General features: G+C 37.1%; 1 protein-coding gene across 4 annotated transcripts in view; it reads right to left on the reverse strand.

Annotated features, from left to right (window-relative positions):
• DCN (decorin) overlaps positions 1 to 11,196 on the reverse strand; it is a 38,317-nt gene extending 27,121 nt beyond the window's left edge. For all 4 annotated transcript variants that reach the window (XM_088025660.1, XM_088025659.1, XM_088025661.1 and 1 more), the window contains exon 1: positions 10,983 to 11,196. In XM_088025660.1, coding sequence (XP_087881786.1) covers positions 10,983 to 11,196 — 214 coding nt within the window. The remainder of the gene's footprint in view (positions 1 to 10,982) is intronic.
• Between the last annotated feature and the right edge of the window lie 11,382 nt (positions 11,197 to 22,578).

Here is a 22,578-nt window from a genome sequence, read left to right on the forward strand (position 1 = left end):
GCTTTCATAATGGTTCTAACTTTACCTCGGAAGTACTAGAATACAAGTGGCTATAATAATCACAATTTTCTCTCTGATTCTTGGCTGGCCAGAAACATTTTAGGAATGAATGCTACCATCAAATATGTCATCCCCATTACCTGCATCTGAAAATTTCTTTCAATTTCTTCTGTGTCTTTGACATATTTGTGAGGAACTTTTGGCTACATGTGTCTGAAGGATACTATCCTTCCTGTCCCACATGGTAACAGATCCAATGGTACAGTTTCTCACTATGACATATATTTTCAATTATTAACCCTTGGATGGAGAAACAGACCTTCATTTACAGATAAGTACTGCCAAAAACAATCAAGCAAATAATGAATATTGAATCTGATTAAGCCTCTAGATGTAACTCCCACTTTAGAAGAAATAGTCCAAAGTACATGCTTAAGTCTGCTAAAGAAATGGGTTCAACAATGCTAATTTAAAAATGGGCAGAATATATTAAACAGACATTTCTCCAAAGAAGACATCCTATGGCCAACAGATATATGAAAAGATTCCTAACGTCACTCATCATCAAGTAAATGCAAATCAAAACCATGAGATATCACCTCACCACCCGTCAAAATCAACAACACAAGAAACAACAGGCATTGGTGAGGATGTGGAGAATAAAGAACCTTCTTGCCTTGTTGGTGGGAATACAAACTGGCGCAGCCAATGTGGAAGACAGGCTGGAGGTTCCTCAGACAATTAAAAATAGAACTACCTTATGATCCAAGAATCACACTACTGGGTATTTACCCAAAGAATACAAGAACACAAATTCAAAGGGATACACCCACCCCCATGTTTATAGCAGCAACATTTACAATTGCCAAGCTATGGGAGTGTCCACCGATTAGTGAATGGATAAAGAAGATGTGATATAGATACAATGGAATATTATAGCCATCAAAAAGAATGAAATCTTGCCATTAGAAATGAAATGGATGGAGCTAGAGAGTGTAATGCTAAGTGAAATAAGTCAGTCAGAGAAAGACAAATACATGATTTCACTCTTATGTGGAATTTAAGAAACAGACAAGTAAAAGGGAAAAAAAAGGAGAGAGAGACAAATAAAAAAACAAACTCTTTTTTTAAGAAATTAATTAATTAATTAAGGATGAAGAAGAGGAACCAGTCCTGCTGTTCCCCCAAAATTAATTAATTAATTTTTAAAAGATTTTATTTATTTGAGAGAGAGGGTGAGAGAGAGAGTGCACAAGAGGGGTAGGGTCAGTGGGAGGAGCAGACTCCCCACTGAGCAGAGAACCTGATGCAGGACTCCAGCATCACGACCTGAGCCGAGGGCAGTGGCTTAACCAACTGAGCCACTCAGGCGCCCCCCAAAAAACAAGCTCTTAATTACAGAAAATAAACTGATGGTTACCAGAGGGGAGAGGATGGGGGAATGGGTGAAATAGGAGATGGGGATTAAAGAGTGCACTTGTTTTGATGAGCACAGTATATGGAAATGTTGAATTACTGTATTGTTCATCTGAAGCTAATATAACTTTGTATAGTAACAAACTGGAACTAAAATAAAAACTTAAAAAAAAAGAAATCAATTCAACAGAATCCCAATTTCTTCAACAGATAAACTGTAAGGAAAAGTAAAAAAAATATTAGTTTTCCACATGTATAGTTTAAAAGAGACTTAAAAGCTATTTATTTATTTATTTATTTATTTACTTACTTACTTATTTTGAGAAAGTGAGAATGAGTGAGAGAGAGAGAGTACATGAGAGGGAAGAGGGTCAGAGGGAGAAGCAGACTCCCCGCTGAGCAGGGAGCCCGACGTGGGACTCGATCCGGGGACTCCAGGATCATGACCTGAGCCGAAGGCAGTCGCTTAACCAACTGAGCCATGCAGCTGCCCAAAAGCTATTTAAATGATCGCAATATATATACTTCATTTGGATCCTAATTAGCACAAACTGTAAAACAAAGCATTTCTAATATTTGTGAGATGATTGAAAATGGGCACACTGAATGACTATTTGATGATATTAAGAAATAATATTAAATTTTAGATGTGATCTGATTATGATTGTATTAAGTGCTTTAATCTTTCAGAGAAACATACTGATATATTTTTGGATAAAATGACATGACATCTGGATTTTGCTTTGAAATTAAATGGAAGGGGGAAGATGGGTAGAGATACATAGAAAACTACTGGCATTAGTTGATCCTTGTTGAAGCTCGGGGATGTGTGCACCAGAGTCTCTTATTTTGCAGATTTTGTATATTTAAAAATGTTTCTATAACTTTCTAAATAAGATTGGTATTTGAACTTTCATCCTGGTTCCTCTTCTTGATCCTTAACATCCCCAGGCAAGTTGCTTCAGCTGTCTAGGCCTCGGGTTTCTTGCATCTTTCACAGAATTTTTGTGAGAATTCAGTAAGTTGTTCTACAAAATAATCTCCTACCACAGTGTAAAGCAGGCCCTCAATTACTGGTACCTGGAAGTATCATCAATAAGGAGATAAAAGAGTGCAGCTTCAACTATCTTGCTGATTATTTAGTCTGTAAATCTGTGACAAAGTGGTTGTTTTTTTTTTTTTCCTGTATAACATAATTATAATGCGTACTATCCTGAAAGCTGAAATCTGCTCTGCCCATGGAACACACACAGACCTTTCATTTAAAGCTCTTATTCCTGGGTCGGCTCTTCTTACCAGACCCTTTGTGGTCTTGTTGCATTCATCATTACTCCCATGAAGTTCAGGGTCTCTAAAGAGCTTGTCTACCAAGCTCTGCCTTTGGCTGGTCACCCCTCGGTTTAGCAAGCACATGTTCCCCAACAAATAACTAAGCTTCCCAAAAGCTGTCCTCGTCCATTTAACTCTAGTTTAGTAGTGGTAAATGCTACGCTCTTTTGGCAAGTTTGTAAAATATCAATCTTTGTTTACGTTAGGCTATTTGTTTTGTTCAGCATTATCATCTTTAGCGTCAAAGTGGCTTTGAGTTTAAATCAACTCAGACACTAACTAGAGATAACTAGGAACCTTTACCTTAGCATTCCCTTGCCTCCATCTCTTCATCTGGAAATGCTGAGCATGAAGTAGACTGGGGTAGAAATACTAGACCTAAAGATTCTTTTGCAGTGATTAAAAACTTTATTTCAGTTAAAAATTGTTTATTTGAACTGAAACTAATCCTCAAAGAGTATGAAAGCAAACAGTTATTCAAGCTTAAGTATATTTTTATCTTAAGCTTTTAAATTAAAAAAAGTAAATGCTGTCTATAAATATGATCTTATTAACCATATATGATTTTAACCAACTCATTCTTATTGAAACTGATAAATTTTATAGTCATTCCCAAACTATATGGAAAGTGAGATGTTGAGCATTTTAAATGAAATATTAGCCAGGTAAAATTCGCTTCAAAAAAGATATTCTACAATAGAAAGAAAGCCATGAGGATAGGAGTCAATGCCTTTTGTAACGATCTTAAGTGGAAAGTTTAAGTAACTGAAATAAACTTGTAAATTAATGTGCATATAACTGATTTGACCTCTTAAGTAGTTTGCAACTGTTAAATAATGACCTTCACGGGGATGTGTAATACCTGTGGACCTTCTATATATAATACATAATGTATGCCTGTGTTTCTCATTAGAAATGTACATAAATCTAAGTGAGTATGTAGATAATTGCATCTTCCAAAGATGGCATTAATTGTATCTCCCATCCTATACGCTTTTATTAAATACAAACTGGTCCCAACCCCATCAAAAGATGAAGTGAATCAAATTCCCCTCCTGTGGAATCTGGGATGGACTTATAATGTCTTGATGACCTAATGGAATGGTCCAGAAGAAACACACAGCATGACTTCGGAGGCCAGGTCAGAAAAGGTTGTACAGCTGCTACCCGGTTCTTCTGGGACACTTGCTCTGGGGGCAGCCAGGGGCTATGGGCTATGTAAAAAAGCCTGTCTAGGGCGCCTGGGTGGCTCAGTTGGTTAAGCGACTGCCTTCGGCTCAGGTCATGATCCTGGAGTCCCGGGATCGGGTCCCGCATCAGGCTCCCTGCTCGGCGGGGAGTCTGCTTCTCCCTCTGACCCTCTCCCCTCTCATGCTCTCTCTCTATCTCATTCTCTCTCTCAAATAAATAAATAAAATCTTAAAAAAAAAAAAAAGCCTGTCTAAGCTGAGATCACCCTGCTGCAGTGGCCATGTGGAACACTCCAGGTGACAGAACAGCTGAGCTCACAGGCAATAGCAGCAGCAACTGCATGAGAGTGAGCTGTCTTGGGTGGAGACTCCCCATGGCCATGGCCCCAGCCAACACCTGACTGAGATGCCTGAGAGACCCCAAGCAAGAACAGCCTTTCTGAGATCTGCTCAAATCTCCTGTACTTAAATAATGAGCAAAATAAAATTATGTTTTTAAATCGCCGAGCTTTGAGATAATATTTATTCAGCAATAGTAACAGAAACAGAGTGGTTTTCTAAATTTAATTATTTTTCAATGAGCATCCTTTAATATAATTCTAATTTTTCCATTAAAATGCAATTATTTCCAAGGCTAGTCTGAATTATTTGTTCTCCCAAATTCTGTAAATGGAACTTTATCTTCTTTAAAATAGGGTTATTTATTAAAGTAAATAAAATTCTACTTAAGACGTTATCAGAAAATCATTTCTGAAAAAAAGGCTAATGAGAATTGTACTTTTGTTTCAAGTTGTCCCTGTGATGAATAGCATGGTTCTGCTAGCAAATGTCAGCAATCTGGTAAACATCATGTTGGACAAAAGCCAGGTTGTCCTAAGACATCATGCTTTCTTTTCCCCCTGCTCTGTGGCAGGGGTCCAAACTCCAAGATTTATTCTTGTTGGTTTCCAACAGTATTTTTTATAATTCTGTCTTCAATTTAATAATTAGGACAATGGTGATACACTTCAGTTTTTGGCACGTGACATGACATATTGGAGTCCCAGCTCCATCAAAAACCTTTCTGTTCAAGGCACGCATGTTTCCCTATTTCCCTCTTAAAAATGGCAATTTGATTGTGGTAGCAGTTGGATCAGCTTTCAGAAATAGGAGATTTTCCCTTTAATTTGATTCTCCTTTCAAATAAACTCAAGGAAGGTTTAACCTTCTATATCTAGTCACCCTCAAAACAAAACAAACAAACGAACAAATAAACAAAAGCAAAAATGCTGTGTACCACAGCTCCATGACTCCTAATTCCCAGTCAGCCATGTTCCTTCCTTTTTCCAGCTTGACAGAATCAGGAATATTGCAGAATTATGCACTCATCCAAGCACCAGGTCAAGCTTATGTTCACTTATTCATCAGGCATTTATTGATGTTGGGGTATCTACCAAGTATAAGGCATTTTATTGAGTAGAGGGTATACAAAAATAACATCACTATGCTTCCCTTCTGGTAGAGAAAGTAAATGTTTAAATAGGTAAATAAAATATACTGAATAACTATTATATAATATATATTTGATTAATGTAGAATAATCAAGGCAAATGTGGATTACAGTGAAAGCACAGAAGTAGACAAGCTGCAGAAATTGCCTCAAAGCAATCTTCAGACTAAGTCAAGGGTTAACTGACTCCTGAGTGTCATAGTGTAGTTGCTATAGGGCTTTCTCCTTTTTTTAAGACTGGATTGAAAACTGGATTGATTCTTCTTTATCCTTATTTCCAAGGAAATATATAATCTTCTTTCTATTCTTTGAAGGAGAAAAGTTCAGACTAGAGGGTCTCCTGCATTTCTTTTGCCCAGGGAATTGATATTCTCGAACCTATTCCCAGCCTGTCCTCCGGAGTCAGAATGATCTTGCAGAGGAGAATGCCTCACAGCTGCAGTCTGACCAAATGCCTTGATCCCACACAGCTGCCTCTCTCTCTCTCCTGGGACTGAGAAGGAAACCAGGGATATGTCAGTTCTCAGTCAGGTCAAGGAGACAGATGCTTCCTTCGGCTTTCTCTGACTCCTCTCTTCCTCCTCCCCATCTTTAACCCCTGGGTCAGGAACTTTGGCCATCTGGGTCACATGAGAATTCCTCCTGCTGCGTCTAAAGATCTGCCATACTCCACCCTATCCAATATGAAGTTAGGCAACCCACTGGGCATGCTCTGTGCACAGCCCCCTTCTCATACTATGTCTTAGGCACACCCTTTTGATGCATCTAAAACTCCTAATGAGGGTCACCCCACATCTCTGCTGCTGCAGAGCCAGACATAAACTATAAAAGCAACTGAGCTTCCAACATTGTCTCTGCCCCTCTACAAAATAGCCCTAATTTTTCTTCTGAGTTGATTTCACAGAGGAAGTCTAATGGTTCATTTACCTCACATATAAGATTTGCTTCTGGAAAACCAGTTTCCCCAGACAAGAAATAAGCTATCTCATGTATGTCCCAAGTGGTGGCTACTGACAAAATTTTCACCACTTGAAGCAAAATTATTAAAAAGAAGAAAACTAACTCTATGCAGTGTAAAGAATTTGGGTTTTTCTTTTTCTTTCTTTCCTTCTTTTTTTTGTTTTTTTGCTAAGACATTTTTAAAACTAAAATATCCTTTGCCATATGAAGTGCACTTTAGGGACCGGTAGTTATTTGTACTGCTTTTACATGGCAAAATAAAATGTTACATCTTCCAACATCATCTCTAGAGAGCCAAATATGTGGGTTGTGAATCATTTATGATTATAAAATAGCCAAATGTTTCACTGTTCTCCACTTCACCAAACCCATTTTGTTCAAAGGAATGGTGTTTGGAGAAGACTGAATTGCTTGATAATTGTACCATTCTCTAATTTGTGTCTGTTTATAGTTGGAGGTGATGTGGTCCTCTTTAGGAGGGAGGGGAGAGAAGGTGCTATTTTTTATCTAGTTCGACAGGCGGTATACTTCTCAGAGATTCTCAGTGTCAAAGAAAAAGAAAAGAACATTATGAGGAATAGCCTCATGTTACTAGCCAACTTTGTCTGAAATGGTAAACTAAACAGAACAGTATGGTAGACACTTTTATCAATATCTTCTATTCTTACCTAATGAAATGTGATATATTCCCATTTCTCCAGTGAAAGTTTCAATGTTTCGGCATTTACGGGTAGTAAATGGTAAAGCAGGACTTGAGTTCAGAGGTGTTGAACTGCAAAACCCAAGTTCTTGCAACTATTAAATCATTTTAAAAGCTTTGTAAATTCTTTTGAAATTTGCTTATAAGAAATGCCTCAAGGGGCTCCTGGGTGGCTCAGTGGGTTAAGCATCCGAGTCTTGATTTCAGCTTAGGTCATGATCTCAAGGTTTTGAGATTGAGCCCTGCATTGGGCTCCGCCCTCAACATGGAGCCTGGTTGAGGATTCTCTCTCTCTCTCTCCCTCTGCCCTTCCCCCTACTCTCTCTCTCTCCCTCAAATAAATCTTTAAAAAAAATTTAAAAAAAGAAGTGTATCAATAACTATTACTTTAATTTGGAAGAATAGTCAAAAAACAGTGCTTATACTTACTTCACCTGCCAGGGTTGATCTGCCTTTTAGCAACAAAATGGAAGTCAGTACCAAATAATGCTACCTGGTAACACGTGAGCCGAAGATGAATGGCTACCTGGTAACACTTGAGCCAAAGAGTATACATATAAGTAAGGGAATTGTTTTCTTTCAAGATAATAAGTACATAAAACAGCATCCACTCACAGGATCAATATTAGGACATTTTAAAAAGATTTTGACAAGAATGAGTTACATTGTAGGTTTATTATTTTAAGGTAACCATAGATTTCTGAATTTGTTCATCTTAAATTTTTTTATAAATGCTACATTTAAGAGTAAATCGCTTTATGTCTTAAAAAAGATAGATATAGAAAAAGAAGATGGTGTCTCATTCAATTCTGGTTCAAATTACAAGCTAAATTACAACAAATTCAGCCAAACAACTTGGCCAATATCTGTGAAGTATTCATTACTTTCTTGGACAGGTGAAAAAATGTTTACTTTCTCAATCCCCCATGCTAGAGAAAAACATAAATAACGCTATTTTGATAAATTGGAACAAGGAACTAAAACATCCATGTGTCTTCTTGAACACCTCAAATTTTCCTATGAACTAATTATTAAATTCCAATTTCAGTTTTTACATCTTATCTTTGATGTAGAACTGTTTAAAAGAACTGTTTAAAAAGTCGATGTTGTTTAACTTCATCAAAAATACTTTTTAGTGGCAAAAACAGTCAAACATTTTAGTAAGAAGTGTTTGCTTCTATTAAATATTGCTTAGATATAAAATGACAAAAGACTACTGTCCTTCAATACTAGCTCCCCTCTGCTCATTAAAAGCTCTGGCAAGAATAATCCTTTAGAAAACATTAGCCTTTCATAACAATAAGCATTCACATTTCTCATCCCAAAGTGCATTACATTTTTTTCTCTCTTATAATAATTCAAGCTTCACGTTCAGATCACTAAAGAACTTAAAACAAAAAAATAAAATAAACTGCATTGCCTTTATGATCAATAAGATTGCCTATTTCTCCTTGGTTTTTTTTCTATATATCTTTCACCTTTTACTCCATATAATCATCACATAGAAAATATATATCGAGAGTCCACTATGAGCCAGGCATCACACACAAATATGAGGATCTCTAAGGCCGGCTGTGATTTTTCTGCAGATGAAGATATCAAGGCTCCAAACAGTGCCAAGAGCATAAAGTAAGAAGTTAGATGGTAGTGGAGAGTGTGAATAGAGTGTTTTCTTTAAAGGCAAACAGATTGTTCTTCCTTTTTGAAACGTATTTTCTGTTTTAGAAATATCTGACCAAAACCCTTCACAATATATTTAAATATGAATTCAAGAAAAAGTAAAAGTAACTCAGATGAGACCATTGCTCATGGGAACTCAGTTCTCTTCATTCGGTAGTGTTCCCCCAAACAAATCATTATTATAATCTTTGCTACTTCCTTGGTATATAAGGTCAGTCACTCTTTTAAAGGAATGATGTACACTCTGGGCTCTTAGGTAAAAGGTAACATATAGAAATCTTCCTCATCCAAAAACAACACAAAATACATTGAAACAAAATAATAACAAGGTCATGAACGAAACCGTCAATGAACTTGACAATTCCGCAGACTGGATTTTTCTGTTTAGTTTTCAGCAATAGATTTAGGCCTTTTTTTTTTTTAAAGACAACTGGAAAACTGTCTCAAATGCTTTCATCAGACTCAAGTTTTATAAACTTTTTATCATATGAGCAAACTATGTTTATGGAAAATAAAGCCAGTGAAGCTACTGGACAAGTCCTTCCTCCTTAAAAATGCCAACTGTTCATTGTTGGCAACATATGTGGTGGGTATTAATCATGAACCCTTTTAACCTTGTTTCCTGAGGCAAAGTGAGATGTAACTGGCTTCACATTTCTTAGGAACTTGGCCATTTTAATAAATTTTTTAAAAGTTTACCCCTAGTATATCCATCATATGGTGATTCCAATGTGCAGATATTTTCAACTGCATGATTGAAAATATGCACTAGCAGTGCAGGTAATCTCTAGATACTTGTAACAGTTTCTGTAGAATTTGAGAGTGATCTAATCCCCCTTGTAGCAAACATACAATTCAAGAGAAAAATAATCACCACCAGTATAATATCAGACCCACAAGAACAAGGACCGTATTTATAGTCTTCCTCATTCCTTCCTTGCCAGAGCTTACAACAGATCTGACCCATTGTGGTATCTCTATATATTTGTTGAATGAATGAATGGACGAATGAATGAATCCAGTGGAATTATCCTGTAGCTTTTTTAAAGCCTTTCTACACACTTTTTTTTCTGGGTGTTTAATGGCTATACAATATGTCAGCATTTTAAAAGCTACCCTGAATGTTTGATTTTGAGTTGTTACTACCATGTTTTATGTTTTCCTGGGTTCCAGCATGTAGTTTATTCCAACTGTAGAGGTAGTGACAAATTTTCCTGCAGAAGGTTGCTAGAAAGCATGTTCTGAATAGATACAGGGTTCCCAAAAGAAGTACCCTACTACACCATGGAGTTTCTTCCATTAGGAAATACACCATGGAAGAGTCATTCTATGAGGATTTTTTTTTCCTTATAAGAAAGTGAGCCAAAAAGAGAGGAAGAGAGCGAGAGAGAGATGCAAATCAACTGTCACGTCAACTACATTCATTTCCCTTTGGCCCATCTGCTGGGGCCTCAGACTTTCTGGAGATTTATCTTTTGGGTGTATTGCTCTTGGAATTCCCAGGCCAAATTTTTCTTGAAACATGATAAATCAAGCTGTATACAGTGTTAGGCTAAAGATATATGTCCCGTGATTATCTTGAATATTTATACCATATCTTAGTTGTAAAGATTGCTTTTGAAACTTTCTAAAGAATATAAACAGCTAGATTACAAAATGCCAAAGGCAAAGGCAAAACTAAGACCCAGAGATTAAGGGAGTATTTTGGTTCTTGAAAGGTAATTTTTTGTTCTAAATCTTCACTTGTTTTGCTTCTCATAAACTCCGCATACCTTACAGTTTTGTAATGTTCAAACTCTGTTATCTGGGCTAAGCCAAGAGTAGAGACATCACCCAGGTTTTAATATCTAACATTTCTTGAAAGCAAATCACAGAATTAAAATAAACCATCCCTTCGGAATAGTGGAACAGAAGACATAATTTTGTTCAAAATTTTACTTTACAGAAGGGGGACCATGAAGTCCAGAAAGATTTTTTTTAAAAGTGACTCGTCCGAGATTGCAAAGGTGATGGAGCTCCAATTTAAAAAAGAAAGAAAGAGGTCTCCTAACTTAAAAGCGCCTTCTTTCTAGGCTATTCAGCTTCCTTTACTTCTCCATAGGTGGCACTGTCTCTCACATTTGGAACTGCAGAGATTAAAAAGGAAAACGCTAACCTCTCGAGGAAGCCATTCCTGTGAATGAAGCAAGGTGGCTAGAGAGAGCCTGCACCTACTCACCCAGATCAGAACACTGGACAACTCGCAGGTGACACTGACAGCGGAAGGGACACATAGGCCCCAGAGGCTCTAGGTCAGAATCCACAGGAGCACGCTCTTCCGGGCCTATCCCAGAAGCCTCATCTTCTAGCATAAAGTCAAATAAGCCTCTCTGTTGGAACGGCCCAGCCCAGGAAACTTGTGCAAGCAGGAGGAAGATGATGGTTGCCTTCATGATTTATCTCATGTATTTTCACAGCCAAGGAACCTAGGAAACAAACGAAAGGTTTAGAAGAGTCGCACCACCTGGTTACTGCGTTATGTCTTACATAACACCCCACAGTAGAGTGTTAAGTATAAAAAAAAAAGTCTTTCATTTCTTGTGAGGAAGCAGAACACTGAAATGTATTTGAAAGGTATGTAACAGACTACCTTGCACAGCTATTTACTTAGGAAAAGAAATTTGAATGTAATTTAAATCTTCTTGCTTGAATTTGGGGTCTGAATTGAGACGGCATATCATATATTCATGTCATTTGCAAAATTGTTATGATGATAGACCATGTTAGAATTCTCAGGGCTTATTCAACACAAGCCAGGCCACAGTCAAATAAAATTTTGTCTATGCACATGAGAGATCTTCAATTCCTGCGTCAGAAATCTCTCTGGAAGCCAAACTCACCTCCCCATCCCACTGTATTTATTTCGGTCCAGACCTTTCTCATCACTCCCTGAACTATATCACAAGAGCTTCCAACTGGTCTCAGCCTTGAATATTTCCTTTACTCCAGGTCATCCCCCACTCTGCTGCTCAAGTCGTGTTCTGAGAATTAGATTTCATTGTATCCCTATTCTATGGAAAACTCCTTGTTGACTTCTCAAGGCTTGCCAATAAGGTCCACATCTCCTTTGTGGCCTGTGAGACCGTTCATAATTTGGTACCAACCGATGTTTCAAGCCCGCTTTCTCTCAATTTCCTCTCTCCTCCAGTCCCCACCTCAACCCTGACACTCAAAGCTAAGTGCCATTTAAAATACCTACCTTGTAAGATGGCAGTGAAGACTAAAAATGATAATGGACTTCCCTTGCAGATTCCCTGGCTCATCCAGGCAGGATGCTGCTTCCTCCCTCTTCTGTGCCCCACAGCACGTTGCTCTTACCTCTTTTAAAGAACTTATCACATTATACTGTAATTTGTTTTGCGTGCTTGGTCTGTCCCCCCAACTAGAAGATGTACTCCTTCAGGGCGTGTCTTATTATTCTTTGTTCTGTACCCAGGCCTTGCACAACATTTTGCACATAAATGACTCAATTGACCATCAATTTATTAATAATACAAGTTATTCAGTTTGTTCCAGGCAACCAGTTGGTCTGATCTTTTTTAAAACCCAAACTTATCTTTTTTTCAATATCAAATTTCTAGCCCGAGAAAGGTAACAAATGGAAAACCTCAATTTGGTGGAAGCACAATTTATTTTTTAGAATAAATCTATGGGCCAGTTTCTCAAACTGATCATTTTTTATTAAAGCAGTAAACATATATGGAAAATCCTACTGATTTTTATAGGACTTACACGTTATCTGGTTTTACCCAGAGGGCAATTTTGTAAACAAACAAAAGTACAGTTTTGACAAATCCATACAGTATTTATCCATTCCTTCAATGAGCACTTTAGATACATACAACTGTCACTGAGTTGGGATTCAGCTGGCTGAAGGGAACTACATAGATCTGAATAACAAAAAGTAGTTGATCATGTAGAGAACAAGCAGTCTATTTTTGACTTGATATGTCTTAAAACCCTCCGGAAACTAAGGATTCCCAAAACACATAGCAGATGTTATCTTTAGTTCCCCACATCTACTTTGAAACGTACATGTAAAAGAATCATATTAAAGCTGCCCATTCATAACCAGATGTAAAAAAAATGATTTTTAGTCATCAGTCAGTTATAACATATGCAACAACAACAAAACCAAAAAAAAAAAAAAAAAACAAAGACAAAAAAAAACAAACCACTTTGAATCCCCTAACCTTAACGTATCTGTCTATGTAACTTCTGGAACTTCTTGGCTAGAGGCACTAGAGAGGGAAAAAAATGTTTTTGGATTTCTTACACTTGTGCTCTTAAGTTTACATTTATTACTGCGGTCTGTGTTAAGGCAGCATATATAAAGTACGGGCATGTGGTTTCTCATTTAAAAAATACCACAAAGATTATTATTCACACTGCCCCTTTAAATTCAGTATCAGGTTTTCTCTGGGAGTGTGTTCCCACTCAGTTACTGCCTAGCCTTTTAATGGAGAGCCTATTGTTTTGGCAGTGTTCCCTTGGACTGGATCTAAGGGAGTGGTTTCTGTCTGTTTCACATTAAAATGCAATGTTTACGGTTTACCACAGTTTGCTAGGCTTGCATACTTAATATCTTACAATTTTAGAAGAAAAATGAAGCAAAGTAATTGCAGATTTAATAAATAGCAATGAGAATTAATGCAGATGTTGCTTTTTGATCTTTTCTCCAGAACAGAAAATGCCTGGTTGTTTCACTAACCCCAAAAAGGAAATGTTGAACACTAGCTCAGAGGAATATTATCATTTATATGTGTTTACTCTTGTTAAAATGGTGCAAATCCTCTGCACAATATTTTTCTTGGTTTAAAGCTGAACACAAGCAGGAAGTTTATAACTTCCATTACTTATTTCATATCACTTTGATGTGTGTGTGTGTGTGTGTGTGTGTGTGTGTGTGTGTGTGTGTGCATTTTAACCCTGAATGTCCTGGAGAAAAATAATATGTCCAGGAACTTTATACAAATTCCCCCAAGAGATGGTTTCTTTTAAATTAGTGTCATAATACTTGAAGACCCAGCATCTTAAAACAATTAGTGGGGGCTGTTGATATTAATAATTTCTTATCATGTCCTTCCTTCCTTAGTATATAAGAAAAATAAACAAAAAAGAGCAGATGCCCTTGTAGAAACCAAGGAGATTATTACTGAGACAATATACTGTCTAAATTTCATTGAAATTGTTTGAAGCATTCTCAAAAAGTATGACTCTTTCCTAGGTGCTAATTGCTAGGTATAATGTCACTACTCCACTAAAGCTAGTAGCCACAGTTTATAAGTGTTTCATCGAAAATAATAATTTCTGGCTCTTTAAACTACTTCAGCCCATTAAATTAACTATATCATTCAGTTCAATATTTGTAGGATGTCATTCATGCCTTTGGTGTAACTTTCAAGATCAAAATTTAACCCTCAAGAGATAAGTAAAACTATAACTGCAGAGCAAAATAAAAATCCCCCAGCACTAGGTGAATGAAAAACCTCAATAGTAATGGAAATAATTCAAAAAAAGACAATAAAAATGGCATTTATCCATAAATAAGGACTGCTACAGGAAGCATTTGGTTCTTTTTCTGGTCAAAATAGCAATAGGAAAAGAAAAAGCCACAGGAATTTATGTCACTGGGAACCCACTTAACCAGTGGTCATTGTGTTACCCTGTTTTGAAATTAGCAAGAAAAATAACCTACACCCTCCTTTTCAAGTGATGTATTTTACAGTAAAATTTCATTTGCATTGAAAATACTGACTGGATTTTTTCTTTCTCTGTAAGGAATTATGAAGCTAACCGTGAGATTATCTTTAATAAGCAGCGTAAGTATTTTCAATGTTTATTTTCACCTCTCTGGTGATAATTTCTATTCTTTTCTAGGTTGTAGAAATATACATTCATTTGACTTCTGCAGCGAATCACCAGAGTTCACATCTCTCTGAGATTTTAAAAGTTCTGAAAATATGCAAGAATTCAGGAGGGAACTAAATCCTTAAATATACATACATACATATATATATACATATATATATATATATATATATATATATACACATATAGCCCAACTACAAATAGTATGCTGATCTAGAATATAAATGCTTTCTAAAGAGGTAAAACATTTCATTAGTACAAATACAAAATATATCAATGTAGATAGTAATGGTGTTAGGTTATAATTTTTTTAATAAACATCTTTGCAAGAACAGAAAGAACTAAAACAATGCATTCAACCATTTTACCAAATATTTAACTTCTGTCTTCAAGTAATACTTGTTTAAAATACTGCATAAAGAGTATCAAAAGTTTAGAACGATTTTTTTTTCTTTTCTTTCTCTCACCAAATAATTCCTTTTGCCCTCAGCTTGATCAAAGTTTTATTAGTCTGTAGCAGAGTTCAGGACAATTATTGAAAACCATACCTTTTAATCCGGGGATTTGCCACAGGAGCCCTCAAAGCTGAGATGTAATTACACTAAATATTCAGCCCAAGCAAAAGAGTTTGCAGGTGTGGAAAGGAGGAGGGGGTAGGTGCTGCTCTGTGACTGTCACTAGGTTGAAAACCTCCTGCTTCTACTCCATAGCACAGTTAAAAAATAAGGTTTCCCTCAATGAACACAATCCGGCTGACACCCACATTAGATCATATGGTAATGATATGTCTCTTGTATTGCAGCCAGAAAGTTTATCGGCCTTTTTTCTCCCCATTTGCTTTATTCCTTTTGCATCTACTTAAGATTCTAAAGGGCTTATGTGGTGTAGAGGGGCGACTTGATTTGAAATTTGTTTTATTGTGTCGATTCGTTTCCCTAAAACATTGTAACTAAAGGGTTTGCTTCCCCACCCCCAGCCTCACTCCACTATCCACCCTTTCTAGGCTTGTTTATAAGTAACTTCCGAAATGACAGTTTTTCTTGCTTTCATGATGTGCAAATCTGGCAAATGGAACGAAATTAATCTTGTGGTTATTTTGAATGTGGTCTGCAGAAATACATGAGTAGATTTATATGAAGATACTCTTTCAGATTCTTACTTGTCCTGAGCTGTTTGTGCAAATTCAAGTACTCTGCTGGTGGAGTTTTTCTATGTATTTTGAACATATTTCTGAAGTGTCCTGAAAGAAAGTCATGGTTTTATATGAAAAGAATGTCACTGTTGCTATTATTATTATTTCATTCGTCATAGTTTATAATCTTTCTTGTTGTTTATCAACCAATGGGTTTCTTATTTTTCTAAATAAAACATATAGATACTAGAAATTGGTTACATTTTAATTTAGCCTGCATATGAAAATTTTTATTTTCGTGGTCTATACTTTTATATAATCCAGAACTTTGAAAAAGCAACAGAGTCTCTGGCTCTTTTCAAATTTCAGTAAGTAGAAAAAAGAAAGTGTAAACACAAGGAAAGATATTTATTTAGCCACTGGAAAGCATTTTTGTGTTTTTGTAATTCCCTTGCTGGATGCTGTTTAATTCTCTCCCTGTGTGTCTCTATGTTTTGACTTGTATCTTTATGCCCTGGCCCCTAGGCTGTTACCAGGTGGAAACTTGAAATCGACATCTGTGAAACATGAGAGGAGAGAGGCCAGCCCTCCCATCCTCCACCTTCCCTTCCCCTCCCCTAGCCATCCAAGTACACAGTCCTACAGGACATACTTCTGCCTTGATGAAACTTGAAGGAATTAAATTCTTGAGTGGGTATCTAAAGTAGGGGAGGGGGTGCTATCACATGATATTTTGCCTTATGTCCCAAGACCCGCCTCCCTAATTTTATAACATCTTACCCCACGCCTCCTCTCTTTGACTTCGAATAACCACATGCCCAGTTATTCTGATCGTTTAGAAAAAAAAGCCAAGTATTATTTTCCCTGGACGTTGGTGCAAAAACCACGATTCCCTTATGTGGAATTAATTATGTTTTCCTCTTGAATTCCTCTTGCGTCCATTTCTTTCACACGACATGCAATCGCTTCTTCTTCATGTAATAGCTGTTTATGGACGTGTGTCACCCCAAGGGAGGAAGCGCATCATTTTCATTTGTAGAGTCCCTGCACCCAGCACAGTCATGGTATATAGTAAATTCTCAAGAAACGCTTGTAAATGACCACATAAAGACAGGCAGAACATTGGCTATAATTCCACCATGATTATTGTTTTGCCCAGCCCTGGTTTGCTCTTTAGCAAAACCCAACCCTACCATAGTGTATATGATGAATAATGGCAATAATTGTCACCGAAGAGAGAGAAAGGGGTAGGGGGATAAGGGTATGAAGGAGAAAATGGAAGAAGAAAAGAAGACACATTATCTTGATAGGTAGATCATCTTACTTTTATAAGGCAGAGTCATTTTGGTTGCGGTTCACATCTGGGTTTTTTTCCTCTGATAGTAAGACAACATAGTCTCTCTGAGTCTCAGTTCCCGTATCTGTATGATAGGTAAAAATTATTACCTAGTTTAAAATATTGGAGAGGAGATGAAATGAAGCAGTATATATAAAGCACATAACTCAGAGCATGGCCCGATAAATTAAGCTCTCCATAAATGTTAGCTTTTATTGTTTTCTGATGTATGTCATAGCAGTCCTTTGAGATGAGCAAGGGAAATCATTTTTACTATTTCCATTTTACAGATGAGTAAATGGAAGTCTGATGATCTGCCCAAGTTCACAGAGCTGGTAAGAAGCACAACAGAAACTAATACCCAGATCTTCTTGTACATAATCTAGTCTTCCATTATTGTACTAGATTTTAAGAAAGACCAAACTCTTGATAAAGAAAATTAACTAGCAAAATTCTTGGATAACATGTCTTTGCAGACTAGTTTAAAAACTGTGACCAAGTTACAATTCTTTTTACATGTCATATTTGTGCAAGAACAAACATTTCCATTTTTTTTAAATTTTAGTAAGAACTTCGCTTGCAAAACCCCAAGGATTTTACCAAACATCATCTTACTTAAAATCCCTTTAATTGGATGGTTAAGTTGTATACATTGTCACGCCCACTTTAGGTAGAAGACACTAAGACACAACCAAGTCATCCACAGTTAAGTCACAAAGATGCCTGGGGCTGTCATCAGAATCCAGGTCTCTTGCAGTCTAGTGTGAAATGGAACACTTTTGAGGCTAGAAGCAGTGGTTGTGCAGAGGCTGCTGAAATTTATCCTGGCTTGGAATGTTTAGGGGTAGGGTTCACCAAAACCTTGGCTACCTTAGAGATATTTGAAATACTCAAATTCAGAACACATACCACATCTGCTGTTAAAACCATTTAAACTATGATTTCTACTGACAACCCACTAGTTAGCAGGGTAACTATATCCTACATGTTGTCAAAGTTCATTTCAAGGCTAGTCACTCTTTCTCACTAACATCAAATACAAGTGATTTAAATTGTACCTGTATATTAAAGATGTGAGGAATGCCAGAGTTTAGAAAGGTCTCCTTCAGGCACCCTTTTATTTTCTAAGAGGTTTGGAAGCAAGTGATTATCATCACAAACCTGATGTGACTGGTTTATTCTTAGACTGACTCTTCAAAGTCAGGTCAGGGGCTGGAATGGGTTGTCTGGCTCTTTATTTTGCCACCTTGGACAGATTTTCTCTTTTAGCCAAGAAAGAAGGTTCAGGTGGAATTCAGGGCAAGCTTGAACACAGGCTGGCTTGAAACACAATCTGGTCGTAGAAAACTATTCCCTTGGCCATCTTTCTTTCCAACAAGCCTCCTCTCCCCTGACCCATCACCATTGTGTTCCATGTGCTTGCGCCTTGTATAAATAACTCAACCTCTCTGTCCCTTAGGTGTTTAATCTATAAAAGGGATAAGCATAGTACTACCCACTTCATAGATTTGTGGAGAGGTTTCGAATAGGTTAAAACGTACAGCGCTTAGAATTGTGCCTGACCCATATCAAGTAACACGTAAGTGTTGGTTGTTGCTTCTGTTATTGTCACACCTGTGGCAGTGTTGTTGCAAACCTTTCCTTGGACACTCCAGTCCAGTAACCAGACTGTATCTTTTTCCTAGCCCAAGATGCAAGAACTCACCTAAGCCATGATACGGTTGGAAAAGCAAGGGCGTTGCAGTTGGATAAGTTTGAGTTTAAACCTTTCCTTTGTACTTGTTAAATTATGCTCTCCGCTTTTCCTTATGCATAACATTTTACTGGGTTCCAAGTCCTGCTCAAATGCATTCATGGATGTTATAAGTAGCCAGAGGCTCCAGGTGAAGAATCTCTACTCCGGGAATAGGGACAAGGACAGGGTAAGTTAGGAATTAAGACAGGGAAAAGGAACCTCTCACCACAGGGAGGTATTCGATTCCTTAATTCTCTGCCCCTTTTCTTGAATGCTCAGGAGCATCTCTTTTATCAATGGCAGTCAAGAGATTTTTCCTCTTTTCATGAATTGATCAGTTTGTACTGGGACAACAAGGCAATATTTATTGAATATCTAGTAGTGTGGGCAAAGAACACACCTCTCTGTTAAATACAAGGAAATTTCCAGTAACTTATCAAACATCAATCAACGAGCAAATACTGACCGAAGAACCACTATGTGAGAAATATTAATATTAGGCTAATAGAAGATACTAAGAAATAAAAAGTACAATGTGAAAGGCATGACCTTAAAGAACTCAGACCAGTAAGGAGATAGGGCATAAACCATATAGATATAGATATAGATATAGATATATGTATATATAAACATATTATATATGTGTTTATATATATATTTATGTTATATGTGTCATATAACATATATATGTTATATAATATATCTAATAGAATTTTAGAGTTTTCATACCAGGAAATTTATAATGCGTTGTATAATTATAATTCCTAGCCAAAGTAAAGTATGGTATAATTAAAAATAATTGTCTTAGAAAGGCAGAGGAGGGATGGGGGAAAGATCATTTTACAGATGGAAAGTTAGGTAAGTGTTTATGGAGAACAAGGTACAATGTGAGCTGCCGAATCCTGAGGGATAAAAAGAATGTGAAAGAAGAGAGACAGCTTTTTAGTCTGGCGGAGCAGAGCTATCAAAATCTTGGCAATGGGAAGGCAAAAGACAGTAAATAAACCAATGCGGCTTAAGTGGATGTTTTCTTTCAAAGAAGCCATGAGCCCTTTTATGATCCTTGAATATTCAACAACTGCCATGGTATCTGACATGTCGAAGTCACACAATGAATGCATGTTCCCTGTTTGTGGTAATAACTAGCAGGAGATAAGGTAAGAAAGGAGGGCAGAGTTTGTGAAAATTTTCCCATAGGGTATTCGTGTGTTTATTTATTTGTTCACCAAACACATTTGGTGATTAATAGCTACCAATTGATGTGCTGGTAGCTGGATGTTATCAAGGTATTTGAATGAGGTAATAGCATGATAAAAGTTTTATTTTAGCAAATAAAATCTAGCAAGTTCATGCAGGGTGGTGAAAGTAGGATCAAGGAAACTAAAAAAGAAGGCATCGCTCTAGTCTTGATGTATTAATATCTTAGTAACAAGAAGATGAACATGGTGAAAATAGGCCCGACTGCTCAGGAATGGGATGTGATATATTAAAGATAAATGTTTGGAGCACCCATCCTGGGCCAGTGTTCTTCAAAGGCCTTATCTCAATTAAGACTCATGATAACCCTATCATTTAGGCACTATCATAATAAATTCTCATAATTAATTCTTTTTTAAGATTTTATTTTTAAGTGATCTCTTCACCCAGCCTGGAGCTGGAACGCACTACCTGGAGATCAAGAGTCACACATTCTACCCACTGAGCCAGTCAGGTGCCCCTCTCATAATGGATCATAAAAGCACAGAGCTGAGCCTTGAAGAAGCCAAGCACTCCACTCACGGTTCCCTGCCATCCAGACCAGCTGCTTTGTCACATGAGCAAGGGGAGGGAGAGTAAACTTCTTTGCTTTCATCTTTATCTCAAGGGAGAACATTCTTTAAATGCAAAAGAGCAACAAACAAAAAGGATTAAGCTAACTAAAGCTCTAAATGGATGCAAAAATCCCAAGAAATTAACCATTTTATGTGAATTCAGCTTTTAGGGCACTAAAATGATTTGTAGCCTTGATGGTGACTCTAGCGCAAGTAATGAGGGAGAAATCATGCAATCTGAATTATGGGATTAAAAAAAAAAGGAAGAATTAGTGTAGCATCTTTCCCTCTGAATTCTCACGTGGGGTAAACTTTACGTTGAATGAAGGCTGTTCTCCCACTGAGGGAGGGCAGAATTGTTGTCATTTTACAGATGAGACCAGCTCAGGAGATGCACATACTGGAAGTGAGTGCAAACTACAAAAGAGAGAGATAAAAGCCAGACATTTCTAGAAGACCACCTCCTGGCCCAGCTCCTGCCTGTTGACTTACTAGCTGACTAGTGCTGCTGAAGGCCTGCTACCATAACACCACTGAAGTAAACTCCTTGGGCAATGCTGTACTTTCTTTTCAAACAAAGGAGGGCAGCCTCTGTGAAGACGAAAGTTGAGTTCAAGCACAAGATGAGATAGAATAATGTGCAATGCCTGAACTGTAGAAAGCAAAGGAGCCCCTGTCTTTGTAATTTCCCTTAACAAAGCTCATTTCATTAGTTTTTCAGGGAGGTAGTCTGGTATAATAGTTGAACCCACAGACCCTGGGGCAGAATGCTCAGGTTTGACTCTTGACTCTGACCCTGATTATCTTTGTGACCTTAGGCAGTGTCCCCATTCACAATAGTACCTTAGGATAAAAAGATAGGGCAGGAGGACACAATGAGTCTGTATCTGTAGAGGGTGTAGAACAGAACCGTAGAGGACAGGCTATGTAAGTCTATGTCAAGGAATGAAAATGTCAGAATGGACTGAGGATTTTAAGAGATTGTTTTCTTCCCCGTGTTTTTTTTTCTTCATACTCCAGCCTGAAAGTTATGTCCTGTTTAGTTTGGAACACTCAAACGCAGGTCATGTCTGTGTAATGTGTATTTACTGCATGGCACCTATTTGGTCTGTAAATATTCTCCTTTCAGTTTACCCTGTATCTTAGGAAAAGTGAATACTCCACCACAGAATACAGCCCTCTAGAATTTAAGTAAGCCAACGAATGAAAAGTTTTGTTCTAATGTCTGTCCTGTAAAATAATGACTTCATTTAGGAACTTTTTCTGAGATATAGCTCCTTGAGAACTATCGGATTTGATTCAAATTGTCCCTTTAATAGCAATAATTCATTCCTTGTAATTTGCCTTGTTGAAGTTAATTCTTTAATAATTCATGAGATGAATTTTTTGATGCGGACACATATTAACATGACAACAAAGTGAAATATGCTTTCCCATTTAAATCATATGAGAGTTTTTATATTTGGAAACAATCCCGTATTTTGAATAAATCCACTTCAAATACTTGAGGAAATATTACTGTTCAGAAATAATTTATGTGCCCATTTTTTTGTAGAATGATGTCTAAGCATATCATTTATAAAAGCATTAAATCACCAATGTGCAAGCTTACTTTATAATTATAAGTCTATGGGGATAAAAAAGAATATTGAGGCATGATCACATTTAGTGTTTCAGGTTTAAATCTCTTTGGAGCTTTCTTCATCAAAAGGTTGGCTTCTCATGAAACATCTTCATTCCTGGGGGCCAGTTTCAGTAGCTTCCCTAGCATTACTCATGGTGGGAAACAATTCACAATCCAACTAGAAACAGAGTATTTAATTCTTCTCATAGGCCAAGAACCATGGAAGTGTGTGCTATCAAAGCAGCTCTTTAAGTAGGTGATTTGTT

The sequence above is a fragment of the Eumetopias jubatus genome, unplaced genomic scaffold (assembly GCF_037043125.1).
Source record: "Eumetopias jubatus isolate StellerSeaLion01/CBP00866 unplaced genomic scaffold, mEumJub1_p1.0 scaffold_8, whole genome shotgun sequence".
Classification (NCBI taxonomy): Eukaryota; Metazoa; Chordata; class Mammalia; order Carnivora; family Otariidae; genus Eumetopias; species Eumetopias jubatus.